Source organism: Myxine glutinosa, chromosome 7, assembly GCF_964187855.1.
Source record: "Myxine glutinosa chromosome 7, kmMyxGlut1.1, whole genome shotgun sequence".
NCBI classification, from domain to species: domain Eukaryota; kingdom Metazoa; phylum Chordata; class Myxini; order Myxiniformes; family Myxinidae; genus Myxine; species Myxine glutinosa.
This window is the reverse complement of record NC_136267.1, coordinates 22,515,365-22,541,714: the sequence shown is the minus strand read 5'-3', so window position 1 is coordinate 22,541,714 and position 26,350 is coordinate 22,515,365. Positions and strand designations below refer to the sequence as shown.

Here is a 26,350-nt window from a genome sequence, read left to right as displayed (position 1 = left end):
ATATGATACAGAATAATGACACTCTAGAATAATAATACTAGCATAATATGATCTAGAATAATATGACTAGCTCTAGACTAATAAAACTAGCATAACATGATCTAGAATAATGTGACTAGCTCCAGAATAATAAAACTAGCATAATATGATGTGGAATAATGACACTCTAGAATAATAATACTAGCATAATATGATCTAGAATAATATGACTAGCTCTAGAATAATAAAACTAGCATAATATGATATAGAATAATGATCTAGAATAATAATACTAGCATAATATGATCTAGAATAATATGACTAGCTCTGGTATAATAAAACTAGCATAATATGATATAGAGCAATGACGCTCGAGAATAATAATACGAGCATAATATGATCTAGAATAATATGACTTGCTCTAGAATAATAAAACTAGCATAATATGATATAGAATAATGACGCTCTAGAATAATAAAACTCGCATAATATGATCTAGAATAATATGACTCGCTCTAGAATAATAATATTAGCATAATATGATCTAGAATAATATGACTAGCTCTAGACTAATAAAACTAGCATAACATGATCTAGAATAATGTGACTAGATCCAGAATAATAAAACTAGCATAATATGATGTAGAATAATGACGCTCTAGAATAATACTAGCATAATATGATCTAGAATAATATTACTATCTCTGGAATAATAAAACTAGCATAATATGATATAGAACAATGATGCTCTAGAATAATAAAACTAGCATAATATGATCTAGAATAATATGACTCGCTCTAGAATAATAATACTAGCATAATATGATCTAGAATAATATGACTCGCTCTAGACTAATAAAACTAGCATAATATGATCTAGAATAATGTGACTAGCTCCAGAATAATAAAACGAGCATAATATGATCTAGAATAATATGACTAGCTCCAGAATAATAAAACTAGCATAATATGATCTAGAATAACGCGAATAGCTCTAGAAAAATAAAACCAGCATAATATGATCTGGAATAATGTGACTAGCTCTAGACTAATAAAACTAGCATAATATCATCTAGAATAATGTGACTAGCTCTAGACTAATAAAACTATCAGAATATGATCTAGAATAATATGACTAGCTCTAGAATAATAAAACTAGCATAATATGCTCTGGAATAATGTGATTTGCTTTAGAATAATAAAACTAGCATAATATAATCTAGAATAATGTGACTAGCTCTAGACTAATAAAACTAGCATAATGTGATCTAGAATAATATGATTAGCTCTAGACTAATAAAACTAGCATAATATGATCTAGAATAATGTGCCTAGCTCCAGAATAATATAACTAGCAGAATATGATCTAGAATAATGTGACTAGCTCTAGAATAATAAAACTAGCATAATATGCTCTAGAATAATGTGACTTGCTTTAGAATAATAAAACTAGCATAATATCATCTAGAATAATGTGACTAGCTCTAGACTAATAAAACTAGCATAATATGATCTAGAATAATGTGACTAGCTCTAGACTAATAAAACTAGCATAATATCATCTAGAATAATGTGACTAGCTCTGGACAAATAAAACTAGCATAATATGATCTAGAATAATGTGACTAGCTCCAGAATAATAAAACGAGCATAATATAATCTAGAATAATGTGACTAGCTCCAGAATAATAAAACTAGCATAATATGATCAAGAATAATGTGACTAGCTCTAGAATAATAAAACCAGCATAATATGATCTAGAATAATGAGACTAGCTCTCGACGAATAAAACTAGCATAATATCATCTCGAATAATGTGACTAGCTCTAGACTAATAAAACTAGCATAATATGATCTAGAATAATGTGACTAGCTCGAGAATAATAAAACTAGCATAATATGCTCTAGAATAATATGGCTAGCTCTAGAATAATAAAACTAGCATAATATGATAAAGAACAATGACGCTCTAGAATACTAAAACGAGCATAATATGATCTAGAATAATATGCCTAGCTCTAGAATAATAATACTAGCATAATATGATCTAGAATAATATGCCTAGCTCTAGACTAATAAAACTAGCATAATATGATCGAGAATAATGACGCTCTAGAATACTAAAACTAGCATAATATGATCTAGAATAATATGCCTAGCTCCAGAATAATAAAACGAGCATAATATGATGTAGAATAATGACGCTCTAGAATAATAATACTAGCATAATATGATCTAGAATAATATGACTAGCTCTAGAATAATAAAACGAGCATAATATGATATAGAATAATGACGCTCTAGAATAATAAAACAAGCATAATATGATCTAGAATAATATGACTAGCTCTAGAATAATAATACTAGCATAATATGATCTAGAATAATATGACTAGCTCTAGACTAATAAAACTAGCATAACATGATCTAAAATAATGTGACTAGCTCCAGAATAATAAAACGAGCATAATATGATCTAGAATAATGTGACTAGCTCCAGAATAATAAAACTAGCATAATATGATCTAGAATAACGTGACTAGCTCTAGAATAATAAAACCAGCATAATATGATCTAGAATAATGTGACTAGCTCTAGACTAATAAAACTAGCATAATATCAGCGAGAATAATGTGACTAGCTCTAGACTAATAAAACTAGCATAATATGATCTAGAATAATGTGACTAGCTCTAGAATAATAAAACTAGCATAATATGCTCTAGAATAATGTGACTTGCTTTAGAATAATAAAACTAGCATAATATCATCTAGAATAATGTGACGAGCTCTAGACTAATAAAACGAGCATAATATGATCTAGAATAATGTGACTAGCTCCAGAATAATAAAACTAGCATAATATGATCTGGAATAACGTGACTAGCTCTAGAATAATAAAACCAGCATAATATGATCTAGAATAATGTGACTAGCTCTAGACAAATAAAACTAGCATAATATCATCTAGAATAATGTGACTAGCTCTAGACTCATAAAACTAGCATAATATGATCTCGAATAATGTGACTAGCTCTAGAATAATAAAGCTAGCATAATATGCTCTAGAATAATATGACTAGCTCTAGAATAATAAAATGAGCATAATATGATATAGAATAATGACACTCTAGAATAATAATACGAGCATAATATGACACGCTCTAGAATAATAATACTAGCATAATATAATCTAGAATAATGTGACTAGCTCTAGACTAATAAAACTAGCAGAATATGCTCTAGAATAATGTGACTTGCTTTAGAATAATAAAACTAGCATAATATCATCTAGAATAATGTGACTAGCTCTAGACTAATAAAACGAGCATAATATGATCTAGAATAATATGACTAGCTCTAGACTAATAAAACTAGCATAATATTATCTAGAATAATGTGACTAGCTCCAGAATAATAAAACTAGCAGAATATGATCTAGAATAATGTGACTAGCTCTAGAATAATAAAACTAGCATAATATGCTCTAGAATAATGTGACTTGCTTTAGAATAATAAAACTAGCATAATATGATCTAGAATAATGTGACTAGCTCTAGACTAATAAAACTAGCATAATATCATCGAGAATAATGTGACTAGCTCTTGACTAATAAAACTAGCATTTTATGATCTAGAATAATGTGACTAGCTCTCGAATAATAAAACTAGCCTAATATGCTCTAGAATAATGTGACTAGCTCTCGAATAATAAAACTAGCCTAATATGCTCTAGAATAATGACTTGCTTTAGAATAATAAAATGCATAATATCATCTAGAATAATGTGACTTGCTCTAGACTAATAAAACTAGCATAATATAAATAAATAAATAAAAACCTTTAGAGGCCATTTTTCCCCGCAAAGCGGGGGTTGGCCTTTTTCGGGGAACGTGGTTGTTGTTGTTTTTTTGGTCCCCTTTTTGAAGCAATGTTTTACGGCCGGATGCCCTTCCTGACGCCAGCCCTTTTTGCCGCCTTTTACGACAAGCAGGGAATTACCAGTGAACTGGTACTCAATTTGCCGACCTCGGAAGGATGGCAGGCTGAGTCAACCCCCCTGGTGTTAATTCAGCGATCGACCGGGATTCGAACCCAGGATCCTGGGATCCCAAGCCGGCACTCTAACCGCTAGCCCAACACCAGGGACTTATATGATCTAGCATAATATGATCTAGAATAATGTGACCAGCTCTAGAATAATAAAACTAGCATAATATGACTTGCTTCGTGTGATCGTAGAATGTTTTCTACTGCGATAATGAAAACTGCTATTGTACATTTACAATAACATGACTCGTTACCTCCGCCACCGAAGGTGGATGGAGGTTATGTTTTCACTCCTGTTTGTCTGTGAACAAAATATCTCAAAAAGTTGTGAACGGATTCGGACGAAATTTGGCGGAGAGGTAGTGTATGTGACAAGGACAAATAAGATCTGAATATGGATTCGGATACGAGGGTTATTTAATTTTTAATTGATTCTTCACCATTGGGAGATAGTGCCAAAAACGATACATCGCAGGATATCTCAAAAAGTTCTGAGCGGATTTGGACAAAACTTGGTGGATCGGTTGTGTGTGTGACAAGGAAGAATCGATTCGATTAGATTTTGGTGAAGATCTGATTACGGATACGAGAATTATTTAATTTTGTGAGTGATTCTTGTCCATTGTTTGAGAGATAGGGTGAAGAACGAGACATAACATAACCTCCATACCAAACAAGTTATGCACGAGTTCTGACTAAACTTGGTGGAAAAGTTGGTTCGGTGACAAGAAAAAGCCGATTCGATTTTGGTTCAGGTCCGAAACCGGATACAAAACCGGATCAGTGGATACAAAACATAAACTCTTCAGCCTGGTGGAGGTGTGCGCTGTACCGAGTGACGTTCTAGTTCCAACTGTGGTGGATCGATGCCTTTGGATTGTAATCCCCATTCAGCTATCGAGGGAATACATCGTTAGTTGATCAGGATGAATTTATGATTTTTTTTCCCTGCAAGTTGCATGAACAGTGAGACACCACTGATGCCAATAGGACAGGAATATTGAATTTGTCCAAGGTACCAGCACACAATCTCCTCTATCTTTAAAGGCTCTTCGATGCAAAACTCTGAGGACACAGCACTGGGGTGACGAGTTATCGTCAGGCTGGGGATTCCACTCAGACAGGTCCAAGGCAAGAATGTTACTGCTGAACAATATTGTTAACCCATAACACTTCCTCCTGTTCGCCATTAGGTCCCTGATCTCATCGATGTCGCCCTTTAAACCTCTCCTGCTCCACCATGGCCTTGAGCCATCGGCTCGGTTACCCTGAGATGCAAACCTTGAGCTTTGTGTCAGGGTTCAGGATCATTCGGGCCAGGATGGCGATGGTACCGGTCTCGGCCACGATGTGCGCAAGCTCCATCGAGTGTTTGCTTATGTCGCTCAAAGCTGACACGGCGACCCGCTTCAGTACGATCTCGGGCTCCTGCATGCTGAGCACAAGGAATGGCACAGCTCCTGCATCCACGACGGCCTGGGCCAGATCTGCGGGGACGGGTGGGGCACAGTGAGGCACGGGATGCCTTGAGACGTACATTTCGTAAAATTTATTCCATATTGCTAAAAAAAAATGAAGGCCCGCTAACGAATGAAGCTGCCAGGTATGCCAGACTACGATCAAAGGTTTCCAGCACCAAGTGGTCCTGACCCTTACCTGCTGGGAAGCTATACTACTCAGTGGTGACTTAATTTTTTGAACTACAGGATATAAATCTCTCTCAATTGCAAATGGCTGCCAGGCTTAAGTATGATCTGACAAAGGTTAATTGTTTTGTGTTAATAGGATTATTTTTTGGGCCAAACTCATCTCTTTTTTTTTTTCTTTTCTTTTTTGTATACAAGATCGAGGCTCCTTGTAAGAGCTAACATTGATCACAAAAAGACAAGCTGACACATAAAACATATGATAAAGGGAGCGAGAGAACAAGATGGAGAGCAGGGACATCGGGAGATCTGTGGAGGGGGAGGGCTTGGGGGGAGGAGGCATGGGAAGGGGGGTGGGGAGGGGAGAGGTATAAAACATATGGACACTGCTAGGACTTCCAGGAAACAAGTCGGTATTCAAAAAAAAGTGGATCTGGGGTGAATTAACAGGGGTAGAAAAGATCAAGGTTTTGGATGGGGGATGGTGGTGAACAGCTGTTTTAAAGACCTGGAGGGAGGAGTGGGATTGAAGAGAGTGGGGGAGTTTGTTCTAGAGGCGGAAGAAAAGAGGAAGGAAGGAGTGAAGGTGAGCAGAGAGTCTTGATTTTGGCAGTTTAAACCCTAAGAGGGTTGCTGGCAGATCTTGTTTTTGCTAATTATGATTTTTGCTAATTATGCTGGCAGATCTAATGATGATTTTGTTTTTGCCATTAATTAACCTGCGTCGTCTGGGCTTCCGGCTGCTCCCCTGAGGTTCAAAGGACCCAGGCTCGTTGTGACCTGTTGTAAGGGTAAAATGAGCATTTATTCTTCCTTACAAGAGATCTTCGTCGCCAGAATGAGCTGATACGCGCTTTACGTTGGCTACATTCTATGTGACGTTCAAATTCTGACTGCACAAAACAAGTCGTCAGATGGGAACCTTGATCCTCTTGCAACAAATGCAGCACAAAGCCATAAGCATGGAGTTAACATGTCATGTTATGGTGCTTTGCTACTTCACTTGCATTATTTACAAAGCAAGGTGTCATTGAGTAATCATTGCCTGAATTAGTTTATAATATAAGCTTTTAAGCACAAAACATTTCTAAACTCGAGAGCATACAACACCTTGCTCAGCACAGGCTTGATAAAAAGGACTTGGTGGGATTTGCGAGCAGCAAATTTCATTGGTTGAGATGATGTAAAATGCTGTAATATTTGTCCAAGTACTGCTAAACCCTCCCATCTACTTTCTCAACAATCCTCTCCAAGAAGTTCTGTCACTCAAGCTCTTGGGTCTCACTATCTGCCATGATCTTTCCTGGGCAAACCACATTTCCATGCTGGCCTCCAAAGCCAGTCGCCGAATGGGCTTCCTCCGTCGTGCAGTCCTTCCTTGGCACACCTGAGCTCCTCACCTCATACAAGGCTTTCATCCGCAGCTCAATGGAATACTGTTCCCCCCTCTGGGCCGGTGCTCCTGCCTCACACCTAGGTCGGCTTCACGCTGTTGAAACCAAAGCTTTCAGAATCATTGGAATCTCCTGCGATGAAGCTAACTCCAAGGGCCTCTCACTCACTCACCGCAGGAAGGTTGGTGGTCTTTGTCTTCTACCGACTCCTCTCCGGCCTTGCCCCCCCAGCTCTCTCTGTGCTCTGTCCCACAAATATTCCTACAGGATGCACAAGATCTGCCAGCAACCCTCTTATGGTGAAACTGCCTAAATCTCGGCTCTCTGTTCACCTTCACTCTTTTATTCCCCTTTTTTCCACCTCTGGAGCAAACTCCAACACTCTCTTCAATCCCACTCCTCCCTCCAGGTCTTCAAAATATCTGTTCACCACCATCTCTTATCTTCCCCCATCCATAACCTTGATCTTTTCTACCACGGCTAATCCATGCCAATCCCACCTCCGTCAAATTCCCTGTTTTCTTTCCTGAAAGTTCTTGTAGTGTCCATCTTGTTTATCACATGTACCCCACCCAGCCCTCTTTTCCACAGATCTCCTGATGTCCCTGTTCCCCACTGTTGTTGTGCTCGCCCTGTTGCACTGTTGTTGCACTGCTGCTCTCTCACCCCTCTTGTCTCCCGCTCCCTTTATTATATGTTCCATGTGTAATCGCTCTTTTTGAGCCTTAACTTGGTATACAAATAAAGCCGAAAAGTTTTTGAAAGTGCCAAATGGTGTTTGTGTTCTACAATCTCGTGTTCAACTATTTAATAATCATTTCAAATAAAATAAATGTTTTAAATGTTGTAGAAAATCACTTTTTGGAAGTTTACTGCCATTTATGCATTGTCTTTTACACCACCTTATTTAACACGTTACGTTCGTTATTTGTGCCTGTTGTTTGTGTCCTTTATGATGTCCTTAAAAAGAGCAAGTTTCCTGTTTGGAATGATTTTCAATTTTGTTTGACTGCCATACAGGTAGGCAGACTGAATAAAGTATCTCACTCCTATCTGCACATGTGTGATTGGGACGAAATGAAAGCCAAAGCACAGCTAAACTACAGGATCGTTTTCAAAATATAACATTAAATTTAAATTAAGTTGTTCCTCAATCATAAACTGACATTTGTGGACGGACAGACAGATGCAAAGTGAACCAATTGCCAAATACTGATTTTTGTTTTGCGCGTGTGGTGTAATAATACACTCCATACACGCATCACATATATACATATATAGAGTAGAGCGCACACCTCCGCCAGGCTGAACAGTTTACGTTTGGTATCCACTGATAGGCCGGATCAGGATTCGGACCTGAACCAAAATCTAATCAGCTTGTTCTGGTCACCTAACCAACTCGTCCACCAAGTTTTGTCATAACCCATCCACAACGTTTTGAAATATTGTGCTAAATAGTTTTTGGCCCTATCTCTCAATGGTGAAAAATCACTTCCAGAATTAAAAGAACTAGTGGGGTACCGGTGCTACGCATGGATGGGAGGCCAGAAGCAAATAGGCAATGCAGAAACAGCGAATGCTGAAGCATGAAACCAATAAATTCCACATTCCTGTAGCACCTTCAGTCGAGTGTCAGACATGGACAGCAAGTTCGTGAAGGACTTCCATGAAAACCGTACCCATTGGCAAACAAACGGGTACGTTTGTTCCATACCCAGTCAATGGCGAATCTGCATATGGCGATCCGTAAATTCACGTTTAGAAAGTAGAAACCGTCACGGCATTCCGTCATTCACTTGAACTCGATATCTCTTTTTTCATTCCAAACAGCATAACTCCAATCACAAATTAAATAGCATTAATATGAAAAATAAACTTTTAACAACATTCGTGACATAAACAAATATTTAAATCCTGATGGGAAGTTCCGTACGGTTGGGTGAATACAATTACGAATTCAAAATCGTAATTGTATTCACTCAATTCCAATCATCAATTGATTCTTTAACAAAATACTGTTTTAAATGACGGTTGTATTGGGCATTCGTGGCAGGTTCATAATTCTCATCAAAATCTAAACAGTATTTGTAGAATTTCAATAAAAGCCACATCATTGTTCATATCGGTAAATATTATTCCATCGTGTTTGGAAAAATTGGAAAATTGGAAAAACAATATAGCCTATTTTACTCCCAGTGGTCCCAGGAATACCCACCCAAAATGTTACGATCAGTTGAGCCGTTTTTGCGGTACCTTCGAACGGACAGACGGACATTTGGTGAATTTTATCGTAAGATTCTCGTATCCGGATCTGGATCTTCACCAAAATCAAATCAATTGATCCTTTTCATCAACACAAACTGTTCACCAAGTGTCGTCCGAATCCGTCAATAACTTTTTGAGATATCCTGGTTGCAGATACATAGACGGACATACAAATAGGGGTGAAAACATAACCTCCATCCACTTTGAGTGGTGGAGGTAAAAGTTCAAGTGAGATTCTTTTACAGCACCATGAGGAACAAAATGTATACAAATGTAAAGATGCACCTCTATGCGGTAGTGAGGGGAATGGGGGACATTGGTATTTTCTAAGCAACCTTTGTTGTTGAGGCCAGAAAGCTGCCCAGTAATCAGGAGGTCAGTGACCAGCCATGGGCAGCGAAGTGCCTGGTGAACTGGGCCAGAACTGGACAGTATGCCAGCCTCAAGATAAAATGTGTGCTTACAGGAACGTCCACCATGGGGTGGGAACATCAGCTGTACGTCGCAAACGATGCTCCAAGCTGCAAAAGGTTGTCCAAGACGGCAAAATCAAATAAAACATGGGAATTCCTCCAGATATTTTGCAGTCGAGTTTAAAGGAACACAATGGAGTGTGAAAATAATGTCTGAAAATGTAAAATTAAGGCGAAACCGATCAAGGTGGAAGGCCTGTCATCATACGCTCTGGTGGGAGCGGCGCTACATGGTACACTTCCACATAGAGAATTTACATCGACCCCATCTTTGGAACCCCCAGGTGGGCATGTAGCTACAACCATTGTCTTGTGATTTGCGATGGACCCATAGTCCCCCTGGTAAGTTTGGTTGAGATTGGACATCTAACAAGCAATTGCATCGACCACAGGCAGACACCAAATTGTGTATTTTAGGATGATGATGACCTAACTAGAGGAGCCCTCAAGTTTTTTTCAACTAGCGCTCTCAAGTTCCGGTCCATGCGTGCTATGGAGCAGTACACAATGCGGAGCGGCCGAATATAATGAGTAATAATCCGCAGAACTATCCTTGACCATGTTGTGGAATGTAGGCCCAGGCCCTCACTTTCTTTTTCTTCTGCCCTCACTTTTTCACCTTTATTCGCTCTTAAATTTGTTTTCTCTGCAACCGCTTGAGCGAACGCAACGAAACATTCAACACAGCAGCACCTACCCATGGAGAATATTATTTTAACAAAGTTACACGAGGATTGAATGTAAAATGCGGCCAGCGTTCCAAAAAGTCTTTTCTGTAGGCATGGGTAGCAGGGTGTCTTACGTTGCAGAAAAAAACGGCTTTGACCTCGCTTCGCTAAACCTCAGCCAAAATATTCGACTCGCTAAGTATAATCGCTCATTCAAATTTTTCAAAAAATGTATTAAATCAACTATCAACGGTACCTGTCCTATGGGCAGGGCTTCAATTTGGAGGCCCAAATGAAAAGGCAAAATATCAGAAATTGAAGCCTTTTTTAATTTTAAACGATTCATATAAACATCCGTTAAATCATATCACACGCAAATCATCAAAATCTAAACAGTATTTGTAGAATTTCAATAAAAGCCACATCACTGCTCATATCGGTAAATATTATTCCATCGTGTTTGGAAAAACTGGAAAATTTGGAAATTGGAAAAACAATATAGCCTATTTTACTCCAGGGGGTCCCAGGATTACCCACCCAGAATTTCGTTACGATCGGTTCAGCCGTTTTTGCGATACCTGGGAACAGACAGACAGACGGACATTTGGTGAATTATAGTAGGATTGTAAGTAAAACTGCTTTGTAATTATTGTTTGTGAGTGTGCACATTTTTTTGTTTGTTTTTTCGACCAAAAATGTGTGGGAGTGGAGGACAATCGATATGCTGTCCCCTGTACTCCCAAAATTGTGGGTGGCATGCCCCCACTGCCCCCCACCGATCAATGCCCAGGTGATAGCAATACTCATACACCACTATTTAGTGTCATTAATACCATCCCTACCCATGATTTTTCCAACCTCGTTAACTCTCCTCACACCCACCCCTCTTGCATACAGAACCTATATTTTGCATATTTTGCATATAAAAACATAGTAATCATCAGATCAGATTCCTGATTCATCAAAGCAATGGTTGGTGAAGTGATTTCCCTGAGAGCCCTGAACTTTTCTCAGCAAATGAGAAATGTTGAAAATGGTTTCTCTAAAAAAAACATGTTCTTTGGTCAAGAGAAATGTCAAATATCTCATTTGTTCTTCAATTCGATTTTAACCTCGGAAGAAAATGCTAATTTTGAATTTGTTAACGGTGCCAACTGTAGCTCTCCAACTCGTCACAAAGGACCCCCGTGGGATCGTTAACATCCACCGAGTAATGCTGGCAGACGGGATACACGTTTAACGTCCATCCGAGGGGCACAATGATGAATCACCTTGCCTGTGAAATACCGGGATGACAGTTTATAGCTGGACCGAGATTCAAACCCAGGCTAGAGTGCGTACCTCGAGGCTATCCTGCCAGCCTGACACCTGCCCAGAGTGGGCATAGATATTTTATTGGTAGAATATTCAATGCTTTGTGAACAATGAAAGAGCTCAAAGTGATGTTTTGATGGGAGATAATGTGGGGATGCGATGTTAGTGTCTTGGAGTGCTGAGATGTCAAAACAAAAGGTAAGGCCAAAACGATCTGATGATGTGTTCTAAAAGGTAATGTGACCAGAGAAAGAAATGGCAGACGTTGTGACTGTATTTGTGAAGGGATTTATAGTCAAAGTGAAGGACTTTGTTACATTATAAGCTCTGTTTCAAATTGTAATAATAATAATAATAATAATTCATTTATTTTGTATAGCGCTTTTCATGAAGCCCAAAGGCGCTTTGACAGAGTGGAAAACATAATGCATAACAATACATGAAAACAACAATTGCAAAAAGACAAGAATCAATAGGGAAATATTTAAGGCAAAAGGAGGGAGAAGGAGAAGTGATAGTCAGGGGTTAAATGCTGTGGGTTGAATGTTGAATGCAGTGTTGAACAGGTGGGTCTTTGGTGATGTGTTGAATGTGGTGAGTGAGGAGGAGTCTCTGATGGTGTGAGGTAGTGAGTTCCAGAGGATGGGAGCAGCGATGGAGAAGGCCCTGTCCCCCCAGGATCTGAATTTGGTCCGGATGGGGGGTGGGGGGGGGGGGGGGGGGTCAGGAGGTTGGTACCAGCAGAGCGGAGGTTGCGGGTGGGAGTGTGTCTGGAGAGGAGGTCAGCCAGGTAGGATGGGGCCAGGTAATGGAGGGCTTTGTATGTCAAGAGGAGGATTTTGTACTGGATTCTCTGGGGGATGGGGAGCCAGTGAAGCTTGTAAAGGATGGGGGTAATGTGGTCACGGGTCCGGGAATGGGTGAGTAGACGGGCAGCGGAGTTCTGAATGTATTGGAGTTTATTGGTGATTTTTGAGGGTGAACCATAGAGGAGGCTATTGCAGTAGTCCAGACGGGAGGTGATGAAGGCGTGGATGAGGGTTTCTGCAGCCGTGGAGGAGAGGGATGAGCGGAGACGGGCGATGTTTTTCAGGTGAAAGAAGGCTGACTTTGTGATCTGTTTAATGTATTTGTCGAAGGAAAGGGTTTGGTCAAAGATGACGCCAAGATTCCGGATGTGAGGGGAGGTGGATACTGGGATACCGTCGATGTTGAGGGCAAAGTTATGGGTGGATTTTGTGAGCGTTTTTGGGCCAATGATGATTATTTCAGATTTATCACAGTTAAGCTTGAGGAAGTTGATTTGAAGCCAGGATTTTATTTCAGTGATGCAGTTTGTCAGGATAGAGTGGGTGTCGGTGGAGACGGACTTGGTGGAGATGAAAAGCTGGATGTCATCGGCGAAGCAGTGGAATTGGAGACCATGACGGCGGATTAAGTGACCGAGGGGGGACAGGTAAAGGATGAAGAGGAGGGGGCCAAGAACTGCACCTTGGGGGACACCTTGGGGGAGGGGAGCAGTGGGGGATTTGCAGTTATTGATGGAGATGAACTGGCGTCTGTCAGAGAGGTATGATTTAATCCAAGAGAGGGCAGTGCCGGTAACGTTAAAGGTGGATTCAAGTCGGGTGAGGAGGATGGTGTGATCTATGGTATCAAAGGCAGCGCTGAGGTCGAGGAGGACGAGAATGTTGAGGTTGCCAGCGTCAGAGGAGAGGAGAAGGTCGTTGGTGACTTTGAGGAGAGCAGTTTCAGTACTGTGGTTGGAGCGGAATCCGGATTGGAATGTTTCATACAGGTTATTGGCAGAGAGATGATGTTTGAGTTGAGTGGCTACAGCGCGTTCCAAAACTTTTGACAGAAAGGGTAGGTTGGAGATGGGTCTGAAGTTGTTTAGGGTGTCAGGGTTTAGACCAGGTTTTTTTAGAATGGGGGTAACAGCAGCAATTTTGAGGGAAGGTGGGACGATGCCTGTAGACAGGGAGGAGTTTATTGTTGCAATGATAAGTGGAGAGAGAGCAGGGAGGGAGGCCTTGACAAAGCTGGAGGGGATGGGGTCAAGAGTGCAGGTGGCAGTTTTCATTCCTATGAGGAGTTCAGAGAGGTCAGTAGGGGAGATTGGGGAGAACCGAGACAGGGGATGGCAGGACAAGGGGGGGCAGGTGGTTGGAGGGGGAGCGGGTGCGGCGGTGGTCAAGCTGTTGTAGATGTTGTCAATTTTGCGTTGGAAGAAAGAGAGGAAGGAGATGCAGTTGTCTACTGTGAATGACTGGGTGGTGGTGTTCAGGGGGCGGAGGAGTTTGTTTATTGTTGAGAAGAGTGCTTTTGGGTTTCCGGAGCCAGAGTGGATAATCTGAGAGTAGTAGGCGGAGCGGGCGTGGGAGAGGGCATCTTTGTAGTGTTGTAGGTGGTCCTTCTAGGCTTGGGAGTGAACTGTGAGACCTGTTTTATTGCGGAGTCTTTCAAGTTGGCGAGCACGAGATTTCATCAGGCGGAGTTCAGGGGTAAACCAGGGAGCAGAATGGGTGAAAGAAACTGTTTTGGTTTTTACAGGCACAAGCTGGTCAAGGCAGGAGGAGAGAGTGTGGTTGTAGTAGTCAGTGAGGTCGGAAGGGGTGTGGAGGTCAATGAAGGGAGAAGTGGACATTTTTTCAGAGAGGGTGGATGAGGATGAGGTAGGTGAAAGAGCGTTTAGCTTACGGAAGTTGATAGTGCGATAATGCCTTGGTGTTGGGGCGGGGATGTTGATGGTCAGAGTGATGGCTAAGTGGTCAGAGAGGGTGAGGTCGGAGCCAGAGAGACGGTGCAAATTTAATCCAGTGGAGCAGACAAGGTCCAAAATGTGACCACGGATATGGGTAGGAAAGTCGACATGTTGAGTGAGGTTAAAGCAGGTGAGTAAATCAGTGAAGTCAGTGGTTATTGTGGAGTCAGTGGAGTCCATGTGGATATTGAAATCACCAAGGAGGAGGATTGAGGGGGAGAGGGAACAGAGCTGGGTCAGAAAGTAGGAGAAGTCAGACAGGAATGATGGGTGTGGCTTGGGAGGGCGGTAGACGACAGCCATGACTGACTGCGTGCGACCAGAGAGTTTAAAAGCCAGGTGTTCAAATGATGAGGATGAGGCGATGGGGATGAGGCTGGTCTTGATGTCTTGACGGTGGATAACGGCAATTCCACCACCTCGGCCCCCCGAGCGTGGTTTATTGACGTAGGAATATCCATTGGGTGTGGTGAGGTTGAGTGTGTAGTAGTCCAGAGGTTGTTGCCAGGTTTCGGTGAGACAGAGAAAGTCCAGTTTGTTATCCAGAATGTATTCGTTCAGGATGAGGCATTTGTTGTTGAGGGACCGGGTGTTGAACAGGGTGAGCTTGATGTTGTTTTGAACAGCAGGGATGAATTCAGGTGATTTAGCCAGGGTTCGTAGGCAGGAGGTGCGATCGTGTGCGTTGCTGTGACCAGGTGCGCTGGGACGAAGAGTGAGAGTGCGCTGAGCCGACCAGAGGACGGGGATGGAGTGACCTGATTGCAAATATACAAACTTACGACCGGAGCCACGGTGAATGTACCTGGGTCGTCGGAGGAGTCCATTTGATTTGATGGCAGAGATGCATGATGGGGTGGAGCGGGTATTGAGCAGAAGGAGCCTTGCGGCGGAGTACCGCAGAGCCATGTCAGGCAGGAGCGGAGAGACGAGACGAGGCCAAGGTTGAGGAGGTGAAACAATGGTCCCAACCCACGGGAGCGAGCCCGAGGAAACGAAGGAGCCAGGTAGGTGAAGCCAGGAGCAGAGCCGGGATCAAGCAGAGGGCAGGCAGGCGCAAAGAGACGATCACGAGGCCAAGGTTGATCACGGCAAAGCGGCAAATGCAGCGGCAATCGACCGCCGCCGCTACAAATCTAGATCACGGCGGGAAACCGCCACCAGACCGCTGCGATGGTCACAACCCACGAGAGCGCGCCCGAGGAAACAGCGAGCAGGCGAAGGAGCCGGGCAGGCGAAGCAGGGAGCAGAGCCGGGGCTATGCAGAGGGCAGACTCGATGGCCAAAAAATCCGCACGACCACCAAAAAAGAAAGCAACTGACAGTGGCCCGGTCGAAGAAGCGGCGAGCATGTGACGCCTGCGTCCTCTTCATACCGGACCGGAAGCGGAAGTGTTGACTTATTGTTCTGAACTCTGACTCCTTATGGATGAGGAGTGCATCCAATACAGAACAGTTTGGGAGACAGAGACAGAGAGAAAGAGAGAGCGAGAGAGCGAGAGAGCGAGAGAGCGAGGGAGAGAGAGAGAGAGAGAGAGAGAGAGACTTTTGAGTCCTTTTATTACAAAAATACAAAAACTAAAAAATATACATGTTTTACAATCAAATCAATAATGCCAACAAAAAGAAGAACCACCCAATGATCATCAAATAAAAGAAACATAATCAGCATCTCATAACAGTATTTTCAATTCGTTTTCTTCAACCTCACAAAAACCACCGACACACCAAGTATCAATAAAGTTTTGAAGAATTCCGGCCTCGTTGGAAAAAGTAAACTCAAGTTTAAATCTTGCTGAGACCAATGCATTAAAAGACAACATGATATTACAGTGCTCTGTCGGTTTGCCAGATAGTTTATCTTTTCTTGTTAAATAAACAGCAAGTTTTGCAGTTGCTATTAGGAAACTAAACAGTTTAGATTCAGGATCTTGTTTAGGAGCAAAGCAAAAGAGGAAATTTCTCAAAGAAAAAGTAATTTGCATTTTGTGCAATATAATTCAACCAATGAAACAAAGGAAATAATCGGAGACAGTCTATGAATGCATGAAACAGGTCTTCATTGACTGTACAGAAGGGACAACAAACAGATACAGGGGAAAAAATGTCTAATGAACGTGTTGGAGGGAACAATCCAGTGGGCCAAACGCCACTGGAGATCACCTGTTCTTTTTGATATGGGCTCACTATACATGGCTTCCCAGATAGGTTCGGAGGGGGGTCTTCCGGGTAACAATCCTTTCCATCAGGTAACTCCATTTAATGAAGGGTTCCCATGTAACAATTTAAGGCACATCTTATAGATGCCCTTGCTGTCCATAGTCTGGAAAAGCTTTGACCCATCGCTAACAGGGGGCAAATCATTTTGAATGGGTTCAACAATCAATTTAGGCACTGTTGACTCATTCAAATCTTCTTCTGTACCTCGAGTTCAAGTTAGGCCAAGTTGCCATCCCACCTGAATCATTTTCTTCAAAATTTTTACAATCACCCTATGGATAAATCCCTGTCAGGTCTGCGATTTCACTTATGGATTTCCAACCATACCCTGAGTCATGTCGGAGATGCCGCACCTTCACGATACCAGCTGCTATAAAGTGTTGGCAAAAATCTCGACTTTTTGAAATGTCGGGAAAGAGAGGGTTATAAAACAAAGGCTCGTGTGCTTGCATTTTTGTGACATATGTGTCTGCCTGACGACTCACAGAAAGGCTCTGCCAGGCATTCAAGAGGCTTTGGTAAAAAGCAGGGAGGAGCGATATGTCGACATGTTGGAGGTTCATTTGAAAAAGTTCAAAATCGTACCCGAGCCTACCCGCTCGCTGTAGTACAAGGCATGCAGGGAGCCGGCCTGGCAGATGTTCCATGTAGAGGAGACATTGAATGGACCGCAACCGGAAGGCCATTAGGCGGGCTTTGATGTCGACGAGGTTGTGGCCACCCTCGGCCGAGGGGCGACATATCACATCGGGTCGTAGCCAGTGGTAGCCTCCCCAGAAGAAGTCCACCAGTTTGCCCTGGAGTGCTTTGAGCAGGGCCTCTCACGGTTGCAGGCAAATGAACCTATGCCACAACAGTGTGGCAACTAAGTTGTTGATCACTAGCACACGGCCCTTGAAAGACAAATGAGGTAAAACCCTTTTCCATCAGTTCAATCTTTCTCCCACTTGCTCAATTACCCCGTCCCAATTTTTCTGAGCATACTGTGGGGAACCAAGGAATATGCCCAAGTCCTTAATTCCCTCACTTCCCCACAGAAACTCTGTGGGGAGGTGATGGGGGCGGCAGTGGTACAGGCTGAGGATGGTTGCAATAAAGGGAGGGTATCCATAACGTCTTGCTTTTGTTCCAATTGATTTTTAAAGAGGAAGCAGAGTGAAACTTTGTTAGGCACTCAACAAGGATATCAATATCGTCTTTATCTTTTACAAAGATGCAGACGTCATCCGCACAAGCAGATAGGGTTAGCAGCGGACTCATGGGAGAAAGTGCTATTCCAGAAATCTTCTTTCTCAGTAGATTGAGAAGGGGCTCTAAAGAGCAAACAATAAACCAGAGTCTGGACACCCTTGCCGTACCCCTCTCCGAACCTTGATGGGGGGAGCCAACACATTAATTAATCTTAATTAAACTAAATACGTCTGTGTATAGCAAGGAAATGTAGGATCGAAAGTTTGCTCCAAGGCCGCATGCCTGTAATACATAATGCATAAACTTATGGTCAATACTGTCAAATGCCTTTTCAAGATCAAGCGAGATCATTCCAAAATCTTTTTGCACATGGTTACCATCAATGAGATCTCTGATTTAAGAAATATTATCATGGATGGATCTTCCAGGAACACAGTAACTCTGTACTGGTAATACCAGATCACCAATAACCTTTTTTAGTCGATTAGCCAGTACTTTTGAAAAAAGCTTGTAGTCCGTGCACAGCAGGGAGATTGGTCACCAGTTCACCAAAAGTCGGGGATCTTCAGTTTTTGGGAGCAAGCATACTACGGCTCTTCTTAGACTCAGCGGCATTATACCAGTCTGTATAGAAGCCTCCAAAACATTCAGCAACTCGGGGCCTAAAAGGTCCCAAAAGTTCAGAAAGAATTCGGGAGGTAGACCGTCGATACCCGGACTTTCCCCGAATCCATGGCAGCAAGAGCACAGGTTAGCTCAGGGAGGGTGATTGGTAAGTCAAGCTCCAACCGTTGAGCCTCAGTTAGGGCGGGAAAGTGAGAGGTTAAAGGGCCACAGACACAGAAAATCATGTTTGGTTGAATTAATAGATATTGCTTCACTTAACACTTAATCGTCCTTTTTTTTGAATAAATATCACTCGATTGGCCCCCGCCACCCATATAACGGCGATTTGATTGCTCATGTGACTGGCTACGTCATCGAGGGAATTTTTGTTGCTGCTGGTAGTTTTTAATAATGATTTTGACTATCAGAAGATTCTTGGTCAGGCAGTTATCATTGCGTGCTGAGAAACCTTTCCCTCGATTACATCACACAGGTGACATCATGAATGAACATCACGATTTTCGGGGCGGGACTCCAATACCAGCTAAAAACTACCAGCAGCAACAAAAATTCCCTCGATGACATAGCCAGTCACATGAGCAATCAAATCGCCGTTTTTTGGGTGGTGGGGGGCAATCGAGTGATATTTATTCAAAAAAAAGGACGATTAAGTGTTAAGTGAAGCAATATCTATTAATTCAACCAAACATGATTTTCTGTGTCTGTGGCCCTTTAAATCCATCATTGTATCATTACAAACAGTCTGCTCAAAAAGTTTTGTATAGAATTCAATAATGTTTAGTCTAACATCATCTTCATTGACAACGTTGCCTCTTGAGTCCAGAACAGACGAGATTAGCCGTGATGGCTTGCTTAAAGATTCTAAATGAAAGAAAGACTTATTTGGGGTGTCTGATAATTTTACATTCTGTATTCTAAGTCTAATTAATGTACCGGCTGCTCTCTCTTGAACTAAATTCCTTAAAAGAGCTTGCTTTTCAAGCAATAACCGGTAATTGGCGTCATTATTTTCATGAGCCAATGTACTCTCCAATTTTAGAATATCTAATTCCAACCGGACCATTGTAATGTGCTTGTCGTTTGTGCTGTGTGATTGGAAACTGACAAAAAACCCGAATTTGAGATTTCATATTATCCCACCATATGCTGGATGAAGAAAAGGAGGATTTCTTTGCTACTAGACTTGCCCAGAAAACACGAAAGGCTTCTTTAAACACACTGTCTTCTCGAAGTCTAACATTAAACTTCCAATAAATGCTTCTATTTATGGGTTGAGGAAAGGAAAGGTTTAGGGTTACCAAATGATGGTCCGAAAACACGGAAGGGAAAAGATTTGAAGAAACCGCAGTATTTTTAAAGGGTATGTTAATGTACCATCTGTCGAGCCTTGCCAAGGATACTCGACTATTGGTGCATCGACACCAGGTGTACTGGGATGTGTTTGGGTGGTGCAACCGCCAAACATCCACTAAACCCATTGTGCTAAAAAAAATGGGATAAGTGTACATGGGACTCAGGATGGGGTTCGACAGAGTTTATATCAATTGATGGGTCGAAGGTGCAATTAAAATCACCTCCGACACACACGCAATGATCAAAATCAATCGATCTTAAGTGATTTATCATAGGGGCGATACGCTCTACGCTATCACTTGGCGCATACACGTTAAATATGGTGCAATGGAAGTTTTGGCTTACTAGTTTGAGAGAGCTAAGCCGACCTTTTATTACCTCCTGAAAATAGCATGACTCACACACCAGGCCTGGCTTTAGCAAGAAGCCGATTCTAGCAGATGAAGCCGATAAATTGCTGAAATAGCATTGGTTCTTAAAAAGTTGATGCCAGTCGTGTTCTACGTCAGGTGTGATGTGAGTGGACCTCCGGGCTAGGTCTGATGGACCATAGAGAAGCCGCCAGATTGAGGCGATGCCAAATGCCATTGCCCTGCATACGATGTCCACAAGATCATGTCCGCCTTCCTCTAAGGGAAGATTCAAGATCTCTGGACGAAGCCAATGTTTTCCACTCCAGAAGAAGTTTATTATTGTTTTCTGTATATTCAGCAGAAAGTGTTCAGGAGGTGGAATGGCTTTGATTCTGTGCCACAGTATAGATGCTGCTAGATTGTTGATGGCCAGGACTCGTCCCCGGTATGAAAGCAAAGCCAGCAACCCTTTCCATTTCCGCAGATTTTGTTCGAGAGAGTCAGCGAGACCCTCCCAATTTTTCACTTGTGTAGCTGCATCACCGATGAAAACACCAAGGTACTTCAGTCCGTTGAGGGACCAGGTGAGGTGTTTCAGAAGGACAGGCATAGGCAGCTGGCATGGGCCCATCCACATCGCCTGGCAATTGTTCCAGTTTACCAAAGCTGAAGAAGCTAAACCATAATAGTCCAAGCAGTCCACCAGTTTCTTGATCTCATCGCTATTATGTACGATGACACAAATATCGTCAGCATATGCAGAGACTTTTACAGGTCTTGTGAGCAAATTTCTGCATCCGTTTAAGATGCTGCGGACTTTGATTAAAAGAGTCTCAATGGTTAAAGAGTACAGAATACCAGATAAAGGACATCCCTGACGGATACCCCTTCCAACCTTTACAGGTGAAGTCAGTTCAGAGTTTACTCTGAGTATTGAGGAGATGCCATTATAGAGCAGTTTTACCATGGAGAGGAAAACAGGACCAAGTCCAAAACACTCTAGGACCTTGAAAAGATATACATGACTTACACGGTCAAAAGCCTTCTCTTCGTCAAGCACAATCAAACCAAGATTGTCATTTTTTATTTTACACACATCCCAAAGATCTCTTAATAAAAATATGTTATCGTGTATCTGTCGGTTAGGGATACAAAAAGACTGATCACTTTGAATCAACGACTCTAGAAGTGGGGCGATGGGTCGAGCTAGAACTTTAGAAAATATTTTATAATCTGAAGTTAGAAGAGAGATTGGACGCCAATTAATCAATGAGCTGAGGGTCTCCTTTCTTGGGTAATAAACTAATTACTGCTCTTCGGCAGCTCATCGGCAAGTCACCACAACGTAATGAACTATTAAAGACCTCCAATAGTTCTGGGCCTAATAAGGGCCAAAAGGATTTATAAAACTCTATTGGGAGGCCGTCCAATCCAGGAGATTTACCCGTAGGTAAAGAAGCAAGGGAAAGTGTAAGCTCTTCCAAGGAAAGTAAGGAGCCAAGCTGATCCCTTTGAGCAGCACTTAGCATGGGTAGGTCAGATGTGAAATAACTTATTGAGCCATCGTCAACATCATTTGCCATAAACAAGCCTGAAAAGAAGTTATAAACCTCCCTCTTTATATTATCTTGTGACGTCACAGTGTTACCAGTTGAGAGCTTTAAGGTTTCAATTTGCCTTTGATTGGTAGTCTTTTTATCAAAATGGAAAAAAAAATTGGTCGGTGCATCTAAATTATATAGCTGATCCATCCGTAGACTGACCATTGCACCTTTTGCTTGGTATTCAACTAGGTTGTTTAGTAGAGTCTTCTTTTCCATAAGCAAATGATTATTTGTTCTATTGGGGCTATTTGCCACATCAGTTTGCAACTTCATTATTTCCTTTTCAAGTGCGAACCTCTCCCTTTTTACACTAAAAGAAGAGAAATATATAAACTGTTGGCAAAAGACAGCGATCTGTGCCTTAGCGCAGTCCCACCATAATATCGGGTTATCAAAATTATTCTTTCTTTCTTTGAGGCTAATCCAAAACACTTTGAAAGCTTCACAAAAAGCACCATTTTCCAGCAACATGACATTGAACTTCCAATATGGACTGCCATGCTGCTGCAAGCAAGCTTAAAGGACAAAATTACAGCCAGATGATCAGAAAAAAGAGAAGGCACGATATCAGATTTCAATATCTTGTCAAGCATTACAGTATTGACATAAATTCTGTCTAACCTGGCTAGTGTGTGCATCTGAGACGTACATCTAGACCAAGTAAACTGCCGTTGCATAGGGTGCTGAATACGCCAGACATCTATTAATCCCGTCGTCTTGATGATTTTCTCCAAGGGTTTGGCAGATCTAGGATGTGGCTCCGCACTGTTTCTATCTAACGCAGGGTCAAGAGTGCAGTTGAAGTCGCCACTCATTATAAAAGAGCAATTTAAGTCAATTGTACTCAGAAGATCCTCGAGCTTTAGAAAGAAGTTGTGCCTTTCAGCATTCTTACAGGGAGCATATATGTTTACAAAAACAAAGATTTGATTATTGGCAGTGAATTGAAGACAAGCCAGATGTCCGGGAATTATTTCATTATATTGAACTTGTGAGAGTGTTAATGAGGAGGAGACAAAGAAAGCAATTCCAGCAGTGAGACAATTGATATTACTGAAGAACCACTGGCCCTTCATTAGCCTTCTCCACTGGGCTTGGCCATTCAGATCTCCGTGCGTTTCTTGCAGTAACAAGACATCCAGGTGCAAACGCCGGGTCAGATCTTTTACCTGAACTTTGCGTTCTAAACTAACACCACCGTTAATGTTTAGACTGCCAAAACTAACACTCATTCTTTCGGAAAAAGAAAGAAGATAAATAACTAAATAGATCAAAAAACCCATAGGGCCCTCATTTACGAAGCTCCTGCCGAGCTTTCTGGATCATTTTTCTTAGCCGGTGCTTCTGAGCATCAGTGAAATTTGGAGTGTCAGGGTTACGCACAATTTCCTTCAATTTAAAAATCAACACCTGAAGATCGGGGAAATGATCTTTCAGTTCAATGTTCCTTTTCCGATAGGAATCTCTCAAAAAGTCCAGAAGCTCGTCATCCGAAGGGCTGTTTACAGCCTTTAGAATCTGAGAGGACTCCTCTTGACCCTCACCATCAGATTCCTCATACGGGGAATCAATTGGTGTTTCAGCTTCCTGGCGCACATCACATGATTGCTCAGTTTCAATAAAAGAAACTTCTTCAGGAACGTTTTGTGCTGTAGTCACATTTGAAGATTCTTCGGGATGCGAGGTGAGGGGCTCCAAGCATGTTTGCGACATGACCACGATGCTCGGTTCATGGATGTCACTCTCCTTCAGTGGATTTAAATTATCCTCTTTTATTCTCTCTGTGCCCTTATTTTCCTCATTTATTCCTTTTTTAGGGGGAGATTTTAAGTGCTTTTCCTCCTCTTGCGATTGACAGGAGGAAGCTGCACAATGAACATCCTCGTGTGAGATGACACTGTCTGAAGGATCGGGAACACTCACTGGGATTGGAAAATTAGAATCCACTTTTTCCTTGATAATGTTTGTACTAGTGGGGGTATCCTTTTCCTCTAATAAGGCAAACCTGTTATCACATTGAATTCCAGTGATGGAGTTTTCACTGATTTGTCTTTTCCCAGAAGGTGACGCACTTCTTACAGCCGATTTACGTTTTTTTCCTTTGGAAACGGTGACAAACCCCTCATTTGCGCTGTCCATTGGTTCAACGGGAGGGGGCGTGTCCACTTGTTTACCTGGTTTATCCTGCACATTTGTCGAGCAGGAACCGTTAACATTAATCTGTGAGTCATTGTTTCCCGTTTCCACCATGTTAGGACTGTTCCTTCTGATGGTGGCAAAACCGTTTCATGTGTCCCACTGCACCACAACCAAAGCACTTTAGGGTGTCGGTGGTGATGTATACTTGGTAATCGCGACCATTTGTCGTGAATTTTAAAGCAACATTCAAGGAGGGATATTCCTTTTTGAGAACCATAAAAACCTGTCTATGGAAACTCATCACGTGACTGACACGTTCATCCTTACAGCCCAAAGGGAGCATTATTAATGGGGACACACATTGCCCATATCGCTGCAGCGCTGCAAGGATGGTATTGCTATCTAGGAATGGTGGTACATTCGAAATAACCACTTTCTGAGCAGGAGTATCCAAGGAATAAACCATAACAAAGTGTCCAGAGTCGAGGGACAAACCTTGTTGTACGATGAGAGCAACGTGCTCTACATCTGACACAAACACGATAACCCGTTTGTTCATACGTGACGCAGCACATATCTTATCAAACCCAATCATATTCCCGATCGTGAGAACAATGGCTTCTACTGAAACACCCTCCGGTGGAGAACATGCAATGCCATGCTCACGTGATAATTGCTCAAACGCTGCATATCGCTGCGAATGAGCAGCCGCCATGTTTGGACACACGAGGCTCGACCTCGTCCTCCCAGCTCGGGAAGAGGAAGTTAGTAATGCACTCCTACTTTCCCAGCTTAGGGAAAGGGAGCGTTAAAAAAACAAACTAAGGAAATATAAGCAAGAAAAAAGGTTTGAAGTGAAGAAAATAAGTCAGGGGAAAAAAACAACAGGGAATCACCCAAAAACGACGATTACCTTAACCTGCACGGTAAGTGTGCTCTAAGGCTCTCTCTCTCTCGTCTCAACATAGAAGGGGAAACACAGGGAAGCTTTACAAATAGAAACAAGGACACGAAGGAGCGAAATGGGGGGGGGGGGGGGCGTAGGACAAACAGCCAAGACAGAGCACTCACGACACGAAGCGGGAACCCGCCATGACACCGCACCCAACACACCAACAGGAGAGAGAGAGAGAGAGAGAGAGAGAGAGAGAGAGAGAGAGAGAGAGAGAGAGAGAGAGAGAGAAAGAGAGAGAAAGAGAGAGAAATAGAGAGAAATAGAGAGAAAGAGAGAGAAAGAGAGAGAAAGAGAGAGAAAGAGAGAGAAAGAGAGAGAAAGAGAGAGAAATAGAGAGAAAGAGAGAGAAAGAGAGAGAAAGAGAGAGAGAGAGAAAGAGAGAGAGAGAGAGAGAGAGAGAGAGAGAGAGAGAGAGAGAGAGAGAGAAAGAAAGAGAGAGAGAGAGAAAGAGAGAGACTGAGACTGAGACTGAGACTGACTCATGCACCATGATTTATACAGAGTCAGTTCTGCTGAAACTGTTTCGTGGCGAAGGTTGCAATCCTGGATGGGTCACCACTCTGACTCGACTTGAGTGTGCAGGAATTTGGAATTTGTTCAGGATTGTGGCGATATTTGATCTACTCTTCACTAAAGTCATCGTGGGATGTTTAATGCCCCCCACTAAATCTGGCAGACGAACGCCAAATTTAACACCCATCCGAGGGATAGTGCGCACATTGATGTAGCGTCTTGTCTGCTCACTCCCCAACCCACTCTGAAAGTGTATTGAGTGCGTCAAACATTTGTCAACATTAGTTGTCCCTTGTCCTGCAGTGGACTGAAATAAGCTGCTTTAGACTTAGAGTTTGTCTTTACCCCACGTGCATGAAGCGGGCAGCCTGGTGTTGGTTTAGCGGTTAAGGTGCCGGCTTGGGATCCTAGGATCCTGGGTTTGAATCCCGGTCGATCGCTGAATTAACGCCAGGGGGGTTGACTCAGCCTGTCATCCTTCTGAGGTCGGCAATTTGAGTACCAGTTCACTGGTAATTCCCTGTGTGTCGCAAGAGGCGACTAACAGGGTTGGAGGCAGGAAGGGCATCCGGCCGAAAAACATTGCTTCAAAAAAGGGGACCACGGTGCCGGAAAAAGGCCAACCCGTGCTCTGCGGGGAAAAATGGCCTCCAAAGGCGGTTCCACGTGCATGAAGCGAAAAGCGGGGTTAAGCAATTGGGTCACATCTCTCTGTCTGTCCTGTCTAAAAACGTTAGTTTATGATCAAGTAACAACTTAATTTCACTTGAATGACATATTTTAAACATGAATCAGAAAACAAACCTGTAGTTTAGCAGTACTTTGGCTCTGAATTGGTCCTG

The 26,350-nt window shown here is 42.2% G+C and overlaps 1 protein-coding gene across 2 annotated transcripts in view; it reads right to left on the bottom strand.

The window, feature by feature from the left end:
* Positions 1-26,350, bottom strand: part of SPAG6 (sperm associated antigen 6) — a gene marked incomplete in the record, with an annotated part of 163,176 nt that overhangs the window by 53,337 nt on the left and 83,489 nt on the right. For both annotated transcript variants that reach the window (XM_078781365.1, XM_078781366.1), the window contains 1 exon segment: positions 5,311-5,516. In XM_078781365.1, the coding sequence (XP_078637491.1) occupies positions 5,311-5,516 (206 nt within the window).